The sequence below is a fragment of the Gorilla gorilla genome, chromosome 14 (genome assembly GCF_029281585.2).
Source record: "Gorilla gorilla gorilla isolate KB3781 chromosome 14, NHGRI_mGorGor1-v2.1_pri, whole genome shotgun sequence".
Classification (NCBI taxonomy): domain Eukaryota; kingdom Metazoa; phylum Chordata; class Mammalia; order Primates; family Hominidae; genus Gorilla; species Gorilla gorilla.
Genome location: NC_073238.2, coordinates 24,062,481 through 24,075,115, shown reverse-complemented (window position 1 = coordinate 24,075,115; position 12,635 = coordinate 24,062,481). Strand labels below are relative to the sequence as shown.

At 41.2% G+C, this 12,635-nt stretch overlaps 1 gene segment (V, D, J or C); it reads left to right on the top strand.

Annotated features, from left to right (window-relative positions):
• The first annotated feature begins 12,059 nt into the window (after positions 1–12,059).
• On the top strand, positions 12,060–12,635 carry LOC134757070 (immunoglobulin heavy variable 3-72-like). The segment is given in 2 exon segments: positions 12,060–12,131; positions 12,235–12,635. Coding segments are annotated over 2 exon segments (447 nt in total).

Here is a 12,635-nt window from a genome sequence, read left to right as displayed (position 1 = left end):
AAATGTCAATAGCGTATGTCATTCTTAAACTGCAGATATGGTGTCAAAGTAGAATGTGGAGATAAGAGAGCAGGAGGAATTATGAAAATCCAGATAGCATCTTCTCTTCTAGAGTGGAAGGTACACTAGTAATTTTATGAAACAATAACATAAATGAAATGTGTCATCATCATGGAGTGTCTCACAGTGGCAGTGCACAAATAAATTTCTAAAAATTCCATAAGGTAGGTGTGATGGATGAGGCTTATTTCCACCCAGGGAGCCCATAAATACCCAGATAGGTAAAAAATCCAACACCTGGAAGGAAAAACGCCTCATCTTGACATCACAAACACATCTCAGTAAGTCCGAGGAGTAATGTGGAAATGAAATGGAAAATTCACAGACACATTTATTGTGAAATTTTTAGCACATGTTTGAACATCAAAACCGAATTGTCCACAATTTTAGGAAAACCACCCCATGAGCACGAATCACTACACTCATAGAAACACCACTGAGTCAACAGAGTTCTAACTGTGAGCAGGTCACTACTGAGGCCTCAATAGAATCAACGCTCTAGGGCACATTTTACAGAACCCAGAATTGAGCCACACAATCTATAGCCAAATGATCTTTGACAAACTTAACAAAAATATACACCAGAAAAAGGACAGCCCGTTCAATAAATGGTGCTGGGGAAATTGGAAATGAACATGCAGAAGAACAAAACTAGACCCCTACCCTCAACACATACATACTCAACACAAAATGAATTAAAGACTTAGATATGAGACCTCAAACTATAAATGTACTCAAATAAAATACGAGGACAACTCTTCTGGGCACTGGCCAAGGTGAAGAATTTATGACTAACACCACAAAACACACCCAAGAAAAAAATAGACAAGTGAGAATTAAACTATAGAGGTATTTCACAGCAACAGACTGAACAGGCAAGTTGCAGAATGACAGAAAATTTTCGCACACCTTGCCTGTGACAAGGAACTAACATGAAGAATTTACAAGGAATTAAACTATACAACAACAGGAAGAAGAACCAAATAACCCTATTAAAATGAGCAAAGGACATGAGTAGACATTTCCAAAGAACACATACAAATGGATAATAAATATATAAACAATGCTCAACATCACTAACCATCAGGGAAATGCAAATTAAAACTATAATAAGATAATATCTTACAAAAGCCACAGTGACTATTATTAAAAACTCAAAAGTATCAGATGTTGGTGAGGATGGAAAGTAACAGGAACTCATCGACACTGTAGATGAGGATGTGGATGAGGACAACCTCTATGGAAAATGGTATGGAGTCTTCCCAAAACACTGGAAATAGAACTGCCATTTGATCCAGCAATCCCACTACAGGGTAACTACCCAAAGGAAAATAAATCATTACTTCAAAAAGATATCCATGCTTCTATGTTTACCACAAAACTATTCTTAATAGCACACATGTCAACCTGAGTGTCCACCAACAGATGATTTTATAAAAGAACATAGCACATATGCACAATTCAATACTAGTCAACCACAATAAGAAATGAAACTGTGTCTTTTGCAGCAAGACGCCTAGAACTGGGGACAATATAATTAGTGAACTAACTCACAAACAGACAGTCATATGCCACACGTTATTATTTGTAAGTGGGAGGTAACAATGTGTCCACAAGGATATGGAGAGAGAAATGATGGACACCGGAGACTTAGAAGGATGGGAGGTGGAAGGTGGGAGCATGAGGAGACATTACCTAGTGGGTACAATGTACATTATTTGGGTGATATTACACTAAAAGCCAAGACCACTATGGAATATATCCATGTGCAAAAGTTGCACTCATAGCCCTTAAATTTATACAAATAAATGTACACACAAAAAAGTTAAAAATATAAAATAATTAACAGTTGACCAATGATCTTAAAATTAAAATTTAGACCGGGCGTAGTGTCTCACGCTTGTAATCCCAGCACTTTGGGAGGTCGAAGCAGGTGGATCATGAGGTCAGGAGTTTGAGACCAGTCTGGCCAACATGGTGAAACCCCATCTACTAAAAATACGAAAATTAACCAGATGTGGTGGCAGGCACCTGTAATCCCAGCTACTCGGGAGGCTGAGGCAGGAGAATTGCTTGAACCCAGGAGGCAGAGTTTGCAATGAGCCAAGATCGTGCCACTGCACCCTATTCTGGGTGACAGAGCAAGACGCCATCTCAAATAAAATAAAATAAAATAAAATAAAATAAAATAAAATAAAATAAAATAAAATAAAATAAAATAAAATGTAAAAATGATCAATAAATGAAATTACTATCAGTTGAAACTCATTAAATTTAAAGACGTTTTCTACTCAAGTAACTACAAGAACATGAATGTCAAGTTTCAGATGGGAAACTATTTTCAAATCACATAACCACCAATTTAATTAGAATAAGAAGAACTCTCAGGACTCAACTGTGAAAAAGAAATAAGAAAGAAACAACCCATGGATAAAATAGGCAAAGGTTTGTGCAGACATTTCATCAAATAAGATGTGCAGATGACACATAAGCATATAAACAGGCTCTTAACAGGATTTTCCATTAAAGGAATTCAAATCAAGCCCACAATGAGACACCACTATACACTTTTTAGAATGGCTGAAATTAAGAAGAAATATAGGTAATACCAATGCTGATGAGCATACCAAGTTCCTAGTGTCTACGACATTGTTAATGGGAATGCAAAATGAAACAGCTACTCGGGAAAATAATTTTTAGTTTTTTCTACAATCAAACATGCCCTTAACACATGACCTAAATATCCCACTCTTGAATTTTGCTTCATAGAAATACAATCTTATTTTCACACAAAACCTCTATTCAAATATTCAAGATATTACAAGTGTGTGTGTTAGAAATGAAAAATAACATAAATGTCTCAAAATTTGAGTAGGTGAAAAAACTAGGAAGCATCTATAAATTGAATCCATCAGCAATAAAAAATATCAAATGATCAATTCACAAACCCTTACAGTTGAACTCCAGACATTATGCTAAGTGAGAGAAACCGGTCTCAAAGATCAAAGGAACACATCTGTAAGCAGCACTGTCAACCCCAGGTGTCAGTGGTTTGGGCTGAGCTCTCTCTGTCTCTCTCCTGACCAGACCCAGATGTTGAGCTCTGCCACTTGCAGATGGAAAATTTTACTATTTTCAATCATGCACTGAGGTTTGAATTACTTCACAGACTGAACCAAACAAACATGGGCTCCATTGAAGAGTGTCTGGCATTTGTTTCAACCACAAGAGAACTTTCCCCAGCTCTCCCTCGTCGTCGGTTCTCTCCTGCAAGCCAGCAGCCCTGCAGTGTAGCCTGCATCTCCCATGCATCCACCCATCTCCTTCCAAGGGCCTTCCACCACACCATCCACTGTTTTTGAGAGCACTGGCAGGCTTTCAATTTGTCCACATTCTGTTGTTACTGAAGTTAGGATTTTTAGGACTAATTAAGGATCATATTTTATGACTGAATTCCATTGCCCCCTCTCTCCTGGGACAGAGCTCCTAAACAAGGTTCTGCAGGTGTAGACAGAGTTGAGCTGCTTTATTCCTCAGCCTAGGAGCTGAGCTCTCAGTGGTGGGTCGGGCAGGAGCTTCCCACCTTCTCAGCACTTCGGTTATTGTGGGGTGGAACCTCTGCCATCGGACAGAGCTAGAAACCAGAGACCCAACGTTCCCAGTGGCACTGGACCCAGGGCAGAGCCTCCATCCATGAGTGGGGCTCCATGGAAGAAGTGAGTCTCTGGCTCTCAGTAGCTCTTGTTCAGCACTGAACCTCAGCATTATGTGCTGTGTGCAGGGTCAGAGGGCCAACGTACTGGGCCCTGGGGAAGAGTTTCCTCTGGTGGGAGTTAGTAGAAGGTGTCCTGTCTTCTTGGCTGCATCTGTCCGCAGTGGAGTTTACATCATGCTGAGCTGGGATGTGGAAGGAAGGAAGAGCATCTTAGATCAAGTATGACGACTGGCCTTACTGAGTTTTCTAGATTTTCTTGAATAAATATTTCTTCACTTGCTTTATGCTGTTAGAGCCTTTCCAAACCCTGTAATTTTTCAAAATAATTTTCACTGGTCTCACGAGGGCCTGGATTCACTGAAACCCTCATGCTGTCAAAGAGAAATAGAATTTTTTTCACTTTTTAGAGAACACCCATGCGTTATAAAATAATGGGTTGACTCTTCATCCAACACTTTACAGATACCATCAACTTTCCTCTTGCTTGTAAGGTTTTAACCAGAAGAATGCTGTCATCATCTTTTCTGTTCTTTTGGAAGGAATGCCCCCTCTGCTCACCTCCACTTGCCTGCATATATTTCTATTTGTCTTTCCCTTTCAGCAGTTTTAATAAGATTTACCTAAATGTGTGTGGGGGGATCAGGGGGTGTAATTCTGCTGTTCTGTGTTCTCTGAGATGCATGGATTCACGGTTTACTCTGTCTCCATTTTGGGGAACACAATTAGAAAAAATGTCAGTATGAGCCCAGAAACAAGCCTCCCTGAAGAGGGAACAGGACCACCTGGGGGCACTCAGGACCCACTGAGCACAAGAGCCAGCCTCAGGGCAGGTGCAGAGGGAGGTTAAGGTCTGGTTTCCTGTAAGCCCTGTGGCTTCCTCTCCATGAAACAGTTTCCTCTGGGGCACTTCTCTGGATTCCTTATCCTGTTCTTCCTGAAGAAGAAACATTTGTGGTGACAAGAGAAAAATTTTCTCACATGCACCAAAGGCAGAGTCACCTACAATCACTCCTGTTTCTCAATGTGAATAAATTATCAATGCTTCTGAATTCAATCAGCTAAATCTATAAAAGGTGCGGTGTTTAACTCAACACTGCAGCCCAGCTCAACAGAACTCCAAGGGTCAGTGAGCAGCAGGCAGGATAAAGTGCATGCCGGGCACTGGGGCAGAGGGAGTTAGCATCCAGTGCAAAAGAAGAAAGGCCCCGTGGTGGTCACTGTCAGGACTCCAAACCCATAGTTCCAATTGTAGGTGACCCCATGCAAAAGAAGAGAGACCCCACCAATTGTTAGTGTGGATGTCAGGTCTGATAGTGCCACACTCACACCTCAGGTGGTTATGAAAAGATTTACCAACTCTATTATTGTCTGCTGAGAGCAGCACAGGCCTCTCAAGAAATTCCAAACTGGAATTTCCTCAATGGAACAGGAAAGGATGCTGGCTCAGGGCTTTATAATGATTTGGTGGTGGGGTTGGGGGTGGGGGCACGTTTTTACTCAGGAGAAGGAGCTTGTGTGATTTAAACCTCACACTGGCATCAGATAAGGGAGCTTCTACGATTTCTTACTAGACTTCCCATATGTGGGGGACAAGGGAGAAGAAGAATAAACCTTAATTCATCAGCAGTGAGCACCAAAATAGGACCTGACACTTTATTCTCCCTAGCAGTTTAAGAAAATGAGTGAAAAAGAGAAATAAGAGTCCACTATGTGTGAAAAGCAAACAGATCTAAAGACAATAAAAATTTTTATTATGGTAAGCACATAATAAAAAGAAAGAGAAGAAGGAATGAGACAGGCAGGGGTGCTCAATCAATGACCTGGGTGGGACCTTTTCATTATCCACAGCGATCAGTTTATTCTGAAGGTCTCAGGTCAGCTTCCTGCTTCAAAATATCACAGGGCCTTATAGGGTATATAAAAATTATTATAGGATATCCACAGTTTGTCATACTTTACTAAAGTAGTCTAATAATTAGATGAAGTTCTGAATTTAATATTCAGTTGTATTAAATATTTAAAAATGCCACAATCTACAAATTAGGAAACTGAGACTATATTTTTATCAAGGGTTACAGCCATCCTATACACTGGAAAGCATAGATTTGGTAAAGATGAGAGACAGGCACTCCCAAGAAGTGGTTGGGCAGAAGATTTATTCTGAACTGTTTGGCTAAACAAACTTAATCAACAGGTTACAGGAGGGGCTATGGATGTTCATGGAGGTTGTCCTGACACATGCATACTGAACAAACACACATGAAGCTTATGAGCCCTGTTCACTCACCAGTGGTGACTTAGCATTTAAATCCATTACAGTCAGGCCCTATGTGCAAATAGCAGAAGCAGAGACACAAAGGCACTCAGGGTGCAGACTCTGTAAACGGCCAGAGCCAGGCCATGGTCAGTGGCCTCTGATCAGGAAAAAGATCCTGATAGCAAATGTTCAATCAAAGCTGGGGTTATGGCTTGTGGAACAGGGGGTCAGTTCATCAGGGGATGGGCTGCAATTGTCTTCATAGTGCTTGTCTCAGTGCCAGTGCTTACTGAGCCACTAGAGAAAAGGAATAACCTATTGGCAGTTAAAACATAGTTTATCTTTTAAGTGTAGAAGTGAGTGGCAAAATCCTTGCCTGGCAAGGCCTTAGGTCTTGTTTATAATTTGACATCTTACTGCCACTGTTCTGTCAGTCTTAAGATCTCTATTTTAACATGAGTGTTGGTCATTGCTGTGACTATACCACAAAGGGGAGTAGGTATAACGAGGCGTGTCTGATCTCTTGTTTAGTCATGGTTGGAAAAAGTTTTTAGATTTTTAGGGGGTTCCCTAGGCCAAGAGATGGACTATTTAATCAGTTGTGGGTTTTAGGGATTTATTTTTAGGTTACAGTTTATAAATATGAACCCAACTATTGACTTTCTGCAATTTCACTGCTGTGTTGTGGTTAAAAGTACCTGGTAAAATTCCTTCCAAAGTGGTTCAAGAGCAATATTCTACCCTGATGTTTCTTACAATAGATATAATTCCCCTCTTTAATCTTATTAGAGGTTACTGAAAAGACGTAGGGAAATGATGGTTTAATCTGTTGATGAATAGTGTGGGTAAAATGCACTCATCTCTTTCAATACTTTGTCATGCATGCATATTATAGGACAGAGGTGAGCATTGGGGGGTAAATCTCTAAATGTATGGGCCTTCCAGCTACCAAATAATAGGCTAACAACTGATGTCTCCCTGAGGGTGTTAACTATAAGGCTGTCTTGCTAGGGAGAGAACCTTTGGCCAAGGAAGTTCAAGATTTTCTTAAGGTTTGGACAATTTTAGTTTAAGGATGACAATTTTCTTCAACATTTTCAGAAGATTGTGGATGGGATGAATGCTGTGTTGTATACATAATGCTAATGCCTTCCATATTTAGATAATATTATAAACTCCTGACTGATAAGACTGCTTACTTGGTGTGATAACTCACTACAATATGTATACTTTTAGTTGGTATGCTATGTCATTTTCCTTTCAGTTTTTACTTTCCAAGTTGTATTAGTCAGGTCTCTAAAATGTAGGAGTGCATCTAAAATGTGTTATTTTGTTGTGCATTTTTACATGTTCCAGAAGATGTGAGAAATTTCTTTGCATGAAGAGCATCCCAAAGTCAGGCACTCCTCTAGAACATGTGTTTAATCCTTGTCTTTGGCTTATTGATGAGCTCTGTTGACTGCAATAAATTCTGCCATCTGGGCTGACTTTACATCATGTAGAGGAACAAACGCTGAATGAAAGTTTGCACTACTCAATTGAGTGCATAACCTCATTTCATTACCGATGTATAATGCATCAGAGATGATATTAGGATTTCAATGGGAATCTAATCTAACAGATGTAAACAAATTTTCATAATTTAGATAAAATTACTGTGAGCACACTGCTACTATTCAGCCATGTCTCCTGTCTATCACACTGAATCCACAATAACTTTGACCTAAAAGTTAGCATTTGTTCTAATGTTCAGATGTGTTATTTTTATTGTAATGTCTCTAGATGATTATGTGTGGCTATCTTGGCCAAGAGTGAAGGAAAGCAATTTTAACTGAAAAAAAAAAATGAGAGAAAGCACAACCTAATGAAATGGAAGTCAGGACATGAGTGTCTCCAGGCTTTTGTATTTCAAGTGTTCATGCACCAGGGGATTTCTTTTCTTAATTGTACACAGAGCAACACCCAAAATGTTCATTTCCTCTCCCATTGACTCTTATCATCTGTTTCTATGTCAGTTAGCTTCGAATTTTTGACCCCAGCTGCATCCAAGTAGCTGCAAATAAGCATGATTTCATTCTTTTTTTATAGCTGCATAGTATTCCACTGTGTATAAGAACCATGATTTCTTTATCCAGTCTATAACTGATGGACATTTAGGTTGATTCCATGTCTATGGTACTGTGAATTGCACAGTGATACACACATGAGGGGATGTGTTTTTTTTGTTACAATAATTTGTTTTCTTTTGGGCATATACCCAGTAATTGGATTGCTGAGGGGAATTGTAGGTCTGTTTTAAGTTATTTGAGAAATCTCTAGATTGATTTCCACAGTGCTTTGGCCAAGTTACATTTTCACCAAACATATGTAAGTGGCGCTTTTCTCTATAGCCTTGTCTGCATCTGTTAATTTTTGATCTTTTAGTGATAGCAGTTCTGACATGTGTTAGATAGTATCTCATTTGGTTTTGATTTGCACTTATTTGATGATTGAGGATGCTGAGCATTTTTGTACGTTAGTTGGCCACTTCTGTGTCTGTATTTGAGAAGTTTCTGTGCACGTCCCTTCCGCATTTTAATGGGGTTATTTGATTTATGCTGCTAATTTAAGTTCCATATAGATTACTGCCTTGCACACACTGAGAAAACAAGTATTCAAAACTAAATAGAAAAACATAATCACTTGTAGGTAAAAACATACTGAATTTAGAATGGCTGTGTATTGCCAGTTGGTATTGAAATGGGACATCAACTTTGGAAAATGGTCTTCACTGAAAACCTCATACACAAGTGTACCTAGTGTCACCACTCACAGTAGTCGAATGGAGAACACAACTCAAGTGCCCATCGACTGCCATAAGGATGAAGACGCTGCAGTGCGTCTGTGGATCTGTAACCCACAGGGATGAAGACGCCGTGGTGTGTCTGTGGATCTGTAACCCACAGGGATGAAGACGCCGTGGTGTGTCTGTGTGTCTGTAACCCACAGGGATGAAGACGCCGTGGTGTGCCTGAGTGTCGGTAACCCACAGGGATGAAGACGCTGCGGTGTGTCTGTGTGTCTGTAACCCACAGGGATGAAGAGGCTGCGGTGTGTCTGTGTGTCTCTAACCCAGCTTTAAAGAGGAGTGAAGCACTGACATAGGCTGCAACTTGGATGAGCCTTGAAAACATTGGGTGAGTGAACTGAGGGAGACACGGAAGTCCACACCCTGAATTGTCCCATTGACGTGAAGTATGCAGAGGAGGAAAATCCCTAGAGACAGATCCCAGGAGGTGAGTGGAGGGGAAACGGAGAGTGATGCTTAATGGAGCTGAGGTTTCCTTTGAGGAGATGAAAATGTTCCCAAACCAAACAGTGGTGATGGTTGCACAGCACTGCGAATGTGTAAAGTATCACTGACCAATACACTTAATGAGGGCTAAAATGGCAAATTTTATGTTTTGTGCATCTCAACTCAATAAAAACGAGTGCCACATTTTGTTTAGTGAATCAACAACAATAACATTTAGGTTTAAATGCTGGATTCTCCAACAGAACCAGTGCTTCCTGCTGGAGCTGGATCCATCAGCCCCAGGGAAGGGAGTGGAGTGGGTCAGGTGCACAGGTCATGAAGGGAGCACAAATTCCAACCCACTCCTCAAGAGTCTGGTGACCACCTCCAGATCTATGTCCAAAAAACAGTTTTTCCTACAGCTGAGCTACAAGTGCACAACCATGTATGTATGTATGTATTTATTTTTGAGAAGGAGTTTCACTCTTGTTACTCAGGCTGGAGAGCAATGGCACAATCTCTGCTCACTGCAACTCCCGCCTCCTCGGTTCAAGTGATTCTCCTGTCTCAGCCTCTGAGTAGCTGGGATTACAGGTGCCCGCCACTATGCCTGGCTAATTTTTGGTATTTTTAGTAGAGACAGGGTTTCATTATGTTGCGCAGGCTGGTCTCAAACTCCTGACCTCAGATGATCTGCCTGCCTTGGCCTCCCAAATTGCTGGGATTATAGGCGTGAGCCACCTGACCTGGCCACAACCATGTATTTTTGTTTGTTTGTTTGTTTGATGTGGAGTCTCGCTCTGTCACCCAGGCTGGAGTGCAGTGGCATGATCTCAGCTCACTGCAAGCTCTGCCTCCCGGGTTCACGCCATTCTCCTGCCTCAGCCTCCTGAGTAGCTGGGACTACAGGCAGTTGCCACCACACCCGGCTAATTTTTTGTATTTTTAGTAGAGCTGGTGTTTCACCGTGTTAGCCAGGATGGTCTCGATCTCCTGACCTCCTGATCCGCCCGCCTTGGCCTCCCAAAGTGCTGGGATTACAGGCATGAGCCACTGCACATGTATTTTTAAGCAAAAAACAGTGAGGGGACATCAGTGTGAGCCCACACACAAACCTCCCTGTGGGGGTTCACAGGACAGCTGAGGGTGCTGAGGACAGAAGCAAGTACTCAGGAACCAGCAGGGAGAACCAGGGGGCACTTGGCACCGCATGGGGGCTCAGGAGCATTGTGGGGCTCAGTGGTCAGGCAGGCTCAAGGCTCAGCATCAGGGCAGGTACAGCAGGTGGGGAAAGGCCCTGGAGATGGGGGTTTGTGCCACATTCTCATTGCACCACTAGACACCCTCCACTATATCTAGTCTCATGTGTATGAGTGTTTATATGTTTAGAGAATAATATTTATATTGTAAATATATAGCCATATGTTAGGCTCTTCAGCTTCAACTTATGTGGACCCCATTCATTAGGAATAAGTCCTTGTATTTGAAGACTTCATAAATTAAAATTTTTGTAGAATCACTTTCTTTTTCAGTCTCCTTTCCTCCCTTTTTCTTTCTTTGTCTCACATACACTGACAAACACACGGGGTGCTATAACTTTAATTACCTGATACATTAAAGCAAATTGATTCATTTGCAACTTGACCAGTTTAGCAGTTGTTCATGTTGTTGTAAGATTAAGAAGATGTTTCTCAGCTGTGTACTTCTCTGAGCTGAGCAGCAGCTTTATTGAAATACACAGAAACTGAAAATCCAAATATTAATCAGCAGCTTTATCAATAAACAAATTGTGGAAAAGTCATTTATTGGAATAGTACCCATTACTACAATCAATTAATCTTGGATATGATCAACAGTGTGGTTCAATTCACAAGTACACATGATAAGTATAATGAGTCAAAGCACATACATATGACTCCAATTTATAAAATGTAAAAAGCAAATACTCATTGCAAGTTACATAACGAAGATACCTAACTGACTTCTACATGGTAAGAGGAGGAAAGGTGTAGATAGGGAAATTTCACGAGAAAAAGAGAAAATTGTGAGGCTAATTGATTTGTTTTATCTGTGAATGGTGATGATTATGTCAATATTTGTCAAACTGAGAAGATATTAGGTGAAGACTACAATTTGTCAGTATTACCTCATAAAAAATAAAAGTGTATAATTTGGTAGAAAAAGAGAGATAAAAATAATACAAGAAAAGCCTTAGACTTCTGAATACACATGCGAATGAATCCTCAGTTTTTCTATATTATTTAGAAAAACACTAAGATACAGCCAAATAATATATCATTATATTAAGAGGATTTTGTAAACCTCACTCAGAATTTCTTGCTCTGTCCTAGAGTTAATTTAGGGAGCAGTTGGATCCAGTCCTGAGAAACACAGGCCAGCCAGTGAGACTGGCTCTTACCAGATGTGAGCTCATAGACACGTCACATGGTCCCTCCATGCTTGGGAGTTTATGTTCACATTTGTAAATGAAGGAAAACTTGACTCTCACGGAGCATAATTCATGTGCATCTAAAAGTAGACATGCTAATGATAATTAATTATTTATGACATATAATCGCTCATATCCACCCTGGGACACAGCCCACTCTGAGGCATCCCTTCCAGAACTCGCTATAGTAGGAGACATGCAAATGCGCCCCTTCCATTGCTGATGAAAACCAGCCCAGCCCTGACCCTGCAGCTCTGGGAGAGGAGCCCCAGCCCTGAGATTCCCAGGTGTTTCCATTCAGAGATCAGCACTGAACACAGAGGACTCACCATGGAGTTTGGGCTGAGCTGGGTTTTCCTTGTTGCTATTTTAAAAGGTGATTCATGGAGAAATAGAGAGATTGAGTGTGAGGAGACATGAGTGAGAGAAACAGTGGATTTGTGTGGCAGTTTCTGACCAGGGTGTCTCTGTGTTTGCAGGTGTCCAGCGTGAGGTGCAGCTGGTGGAGTCTGGGGGAGGCTTGGTCCAGCCTGAGGGGTCTCTGAGACTCTCATGTGCAGCCTCTGGATTCACCTTCAGTGACCACTACAGGAGCTGGGTCCGCCAGGCTCAAGGGAAAGGGTTAGAGTTGGTAGGTTTAATAAGAAACAAAGCTAACAGTTACACGACAGAATATGCTGCGTCTGGGAAAGGCAGATTTACCATCTCAAGAGGTGATTCAAAGAACACGCTGTATCTGCAAATGAGCAGCCTGAAAACCGAGGACTTGGCCGTGTATTACTGTGCTAGAGACACAGTGAGGGGAGGTCAGCGTGAGCCCAGACACAAACCTCCTTGCAGGGGCATGTGGGGCCACCAGGGGGCGCTCGGGACCCACTGA